Below are 5223 nucleotides of genomic sequence, written 5' to 3'. Positions count from 1 at the left end.
TCCCCTGTGCCTGCTGCCTTGGTCTTTCATCGTGGTAAAGATCATGTGCTTGGAAGGTGCTGTCAGAGGGGCCTGAGCAAGTACATTTCCGACATGTTATTTATAATGCAGCCCAATATTCCAGAGGTGAGGAAAAGGATATTTAGAAAGGCTGACAAAGCACCAGCCAAGCAGGCTGATAGTATCAGGGAGAAATGCTAATGCTGGTTTAACAGCAGCAAGTAGAGAGCATCCTAACTCGTAGAAGCTGGGGAGGTTTGAACCGCTGAGGGTGAGTCACTCAGCACAGGAAATCCAGCCTCAGACCTGGTCCCGTAAACTGGGGGTGGGCGAGGTACAGCTGAGTTTCTGCTCAGTGATGATCCCAAGATGTTGACAGTGAGAGACTGGGCAAAGGTAATGCCACTAAACACCAGGGCAGGGGATTACGCTCTTTCTTATTGGAGATGTTCATGGTTTAGTACTTCTCTGCCATTTAAACTCTCGAGCCTGAACATTGTTCAGAACTTACTGCATGTTTTAGTTGCTGAGAAACTGCATGTGGAATAGAATAACATGTACGGTAATTATCAGTGAATATTTCTGCTTATGGTGAAGCAGCTGGTGGTGGTAAGGGCTAGGTCACTGTGCAGGGGAATTCCTGCAGAAAAGAGATTACAGAGAAACAAGTGGTGGGATAGACTTTGGGAAATGAATAGCCTCGGTCACAATGTCAGCTGTTTACTCTTTCCCATAGATACTGCCTAGTCTGCTGAGTTCCTCCAGCATTCTTGTGTGTGCCGCTTTGGATTTCCAGCTTTTGCAGATTTTCTCACCTTTGTGGGCCTCTTTCTGTGTTATGAAATGTAAAATGGGTTTGGGCTGATTGACATCCAACAGGCATAGCAACCCTCTCCTGTGCGCCGTGTGACTTCAAATACTGCACTTCACTTTCTATACTGACACCTTAGCACCACAGTCAGCCAAATCTAGTCTTCATATTAAGGACAGTCACTCTCACCTCGTGTCCTGGATTCAGCTCTTTGACTGACATGATTTCCGGAACTGGGTGTCCTGGCAAAGCCCAAAATGGGCATCAGTAAATTGGTTATTCACGAAGCCTATAGAACTAATTCAGGGCCATTCTAAAGTACCGCAGAAAATGCTGCTGGCCCTCCCTGTAAACTTGTGACCAAAATATCCTTCAGTTATTGTTGGGGGAATAAGTGAGGCTGATAAGATATTATCTATGGAACATCCTTCAATATGCTGGTCCCTGTGCAGAGAGCCTCCAGAATGTCAAAACTATCGACCCTCTCCACCTCCGTTCCCCTAATGGGGGCTGTTTCCTGAGGAGAGAAAACGAAGGGAATAATATTCACCAGTCTTTTCCCTTTCCTCATTAAGTAGTTTCTCGTCCTGACTTCTGATTTCTGTTGACTGCAAGTATGATATTGGACATTCTAATTTCCTCGTCGAATTGTAATATAAAAACACATGTAAATCTGTAATATAGTAGTATTCACGCATAGTTGTGTACAGTTCACTGCCCCGCCCTTTGCATGCTAGTGTAATTACTTAGTTAACAGTTGAGGTTTCTGGGCTGGGCTCTTGAATGCGCATGCGCAACGACAAGTGGGGAATCAGTCTTAATTTTAAAACGTTGCCGACTTCTTCATACATCCAGAACTCAGTGAGAGCTCAACTTCCTCTAGAATAACAGATAGATCTACTGTAAACCGCGCAGTATGTCCGACTATTCGGACCTTGCAGGCCTGGTAAGAAAAACATAAACTACTATTGAAATTCATTTCTGCATTTTCCATTGTGTTTGTTAATAATACTAACAGTAAATTGTACAGTTACTTTTTATTTTAAAATAACTTTTTAAGATATTTAACTGCATTTATATGTGCATAAACTATAAACTGTGCATATTATCTAAAGATGACACAACACTGCAAAACGTGGAGGTTCGGATCGACATACTGCACCAAATAAAATAGATTCTTAGATTATTCTTGACACAAACTTAATTGCCAGGGATTTTGAGTTTTACCATCTAGAGTCCATATCTTAAGTATGTGTTGTAATTTTGTTTGCCTTCAACAGAAAACTAATTTTATGTCCATTGATAGTTTGAAAGAGAATTTTTCAAAATTGATCCGATCTGACAACTTCGCTATGTTAGTTCCGTATTTTAATTTTACCGCGCGCGTTGGTGTGATCTGCCTTTTCAAAACATCGTTGTGACTTTGAGGGATACCACCCACTCAGCATTCCTCTGATCTCGCAGGAACACTTAGATAGGTTTTATTTTGAACAACTTTAAGATATTTCATTTCCGCACAAAAAAACTTCACATAACAAACCAAAAAAATCCCCGATCTGTAGAATATTCTCACAAGTTTGATTATTGCTCACGCTGCCGCGTACGTTCAGACTGAAACATTTAAATTTCGAGAGTTGATATCGCAGAAGTGGAATCGGGGCAAGGAAATGTGAGGAGATTTGAAATGAGCAATAAAGGGTTTGTAGTGACTAACAACCGCGATGCAGAGTGTTCACAGACCCACAAAAGGCACGAATCAGTTAATATAGTAGCGAGGCAATCGGGAAACACGCCGTAAACACCATCTAACATTCCCCTCTCCTGCAAAATAGACACCGTTCCACATTGATCACTTTGGCGCAATGTTGCATCTTCGCAGATAGTTGTTTACATAACCTGTTCCTTTTTTTGGATGCGACTTGCAAGTGGTTTAAACGCGCTCCAGATTGTTCAGCCTCACCCTAAAGCGAATTTCTAATCATTTTCTGCCATTCTCATAAATTAAAACACAAATAAAGTGAATGTTTGCTGACTATTCAATTCGAAGACCGGCGTTGCGTTAATAAATGGACCTTATAGTTTTAGTATAATGATTTTTGTGTATTTTCCAACAGGACAACGAGAATTTTTTGGATCACAATGAGAGCTACCTTAACTACACATATGAAGAAGGGGCCATGTGCAACGGAGAGAACACGTACTTAAGAAGTATTTTCTTCCCGTGTGTGTACTCGCTCCTGTTCGTACTGGGAATCGTTGGCAATGGCCTGGTTGTGGTCATTATGGGTTACCAGCGAAGGTACCGCACCATGACGGACAAGTACAGACTACACCTGTCCGTGGCCGACCTGCTCTTCGTTCTGACCCTGCCCTTCTGGTCCATTGACGCCAGCCACAACTGGTATTTTGGAGACGCGCTGTGTAAGATCATTCACATCATTTACACTGTGAACTTATACAGCAGTGTTTTAATTCTGGCCTTCATTAGTCTAGACCGCTACTATGCGGTTGTACATGCAACCAATAGTACCGGACCGCGGAAGATGTTGGTTAATCGCTTAGTTTATGTGGGCGTCTGGTTACCAGCTATTCTTCTCACTGTGCCCGATATGGTATTTGCGAAAACTAGAAATCTCATTGACAGAATCGTGTGCGAGCGCATTTACCCACAGGGAAGTTACCAGTCTTGGCTGATCGCGTTCCGAATCCAAGGGATAGCGGTGGGATTCGTCCTCCCTGGTCTGGTCATCCTGGTATGCTACTGCATTATTATCTCCAGACTCTCCCACTCCACTGGCTTTCAAAAGCGCAAAGCCCTAAAAATAACCATCATCCTGATCGTCACTTTCTTCATCTGCTGGCTGCCCTATTACATCGTCATCTCCATTGACACCGTGATGCTCATGAAAGGCAGCGAGTATTCCTGCGGTATGGAACAAATTGTGTACACTTCGATGGCCATCACTGAAGCCATCGCCTTCTTCCACTGCTGTCTGAATCCCATTTTGTACGCTTTTGTCGGCGTGAACTTCAAAAGTTACACCCGTAGAGTCTTTAGTCACTCGGAACACACCAGGTGCTCTTCAATGAAAAAACTTCAAGGAAGAGACAGAAGAGGGATCCACCCATCAGTTTCTACCGAGTCAGAATCATCCAGTCTTCAGTCCAGTTGTTAGATTACTTGGTGTGAAGTCAAAGAACACTGTATTAATTCCAAGTTTATTGTGTGTGTATCGATTTTCACCTGTCTTTCTATTATTTTAATGTCGCAGTTGCTATTTATACAAAAGCAACACACACAAAATGCTGAAGAAACCCAGCAGCTCAGGTAGGATCCATGAAAATGAATAAACAGTCGGCCGGAAACGTCCAATTTATTACCTTCCATAGATGCTGCCTGGCCTGCTGAGTTCCTCCAGCATTTTGTGTGCGTTGCTCTGGATTTCCAGCATCTGCAGAATCTCTTGTGTTGATTATTTATACAAAGGGTTATTTATGTCTCCAAGTACGTTTTGCCTTTTTTGAAAAGTACTTTTTATTCTATTTTTTTCCATTGGATTTTTGCTCGCTTCTCCATGCTTTTAAAAAGAGTGAAACTTTGCAAAATTGCTTTTACTGCAAGTTTAAATAAAGCTTGCTATTGTGTAAGATTGTTACATGATTTTTGCTTCCTGGAGTTGTAAACTGTTATGGATTTTGATGTAACTGAGGTCAAGTGAATTGTTTGTAATCTTCATGAACTACTGATTTGAATCTTGGTCAAGATCATTTGTATTTGTATCAGAGCTCCCTGAAAATGGATCTGAGCACTTACACATATAATGTAAATAAATTTTTATTTCTTATATAAAATTTCATGATGTATTTCTTTCCATAACTTAATGTCCATCTTTGCTAAATTGTTCTCAAAGAACACACACCTTGCAAGATATTAATGAACTCTGACTCTCAACTCTAATACTGTACACCCAACACAATAAAGGTCAGCACAGCAAATGCTTCAGAGTGGAAACACTTCAAATCACATGACAATATGACTTGGAAATACATCCCTGTTCCTTCATCATTCCTGGTCCAAATCCCAGGAACTTGACCCGACTCTATTGTTGTAAAGTTTTACAAACACTACCTCACTCTTGCTTGTCAAATGAAAAACAGATATGAGCTACTGTCCTTGGCCGTGATCTTTATAGCATATAAATTAATGGTAAATACTTAGTGTGGAAAGGATCCTGCAGGATAGGAGCTTCAGGTGCTTACTTGCTCCTGCTAACGATCAGGACTTGCAGGGAACTCCTAGGTTTGCAATCATCCCGTATAAAAAGATCTCGATAAGGCGGGCCAGAGGGAATGTGAAATCTTGTGGGATTTCAGTTGCACTTTATTCATCTGGGTTTGTTCTGCTTAGTCTC

General features: G+C 41.6%; 1 protein-coding gene across 1 annotated transcript; it reads left to right on the top strand.

The window, feature by feature from the left end:
* Positions 1-1624: 1624 nt before the first annotated feature.
* On the top strand, positions 1625-4663 carry LOC140714465 (C-X-C chemokine receptor type 4-like). The gene is made up of 2 exons (XM_073025762.1): positions 1625-1757; positions 2926-4663. Exons 1-2 carry the CDS (start codon positions 1728-1730, stop codon positions 3985-3987), a joined length of 1092 nt encoding a protein of 363 aa, XP_072881863.1. The 5' UTR covers positions 1625-1727; the 3' UTR covers positions 3988-4663.
* Positions 4664-5223: the final 560 nt, after the last annotated feature.

Source organism: Hemitrygon akajei, chromosome 2 (assembly GCF_048418815.1).
Source record: "Hemitrygon akajei chromosome 2, sHemAka1.3, whole genome shotgun sequence".
NCBI lineage: Eukaryota > Metazoa > Chordata > Chondrichthyes > Myliobatiformes > Dasyatidae > Hemitrygon > Hemitrygon akajei.
Note: the sequence above shows the minus strand (reverse complement) of the source record. Positions and strands in the feature narration are given on the sequence as shown.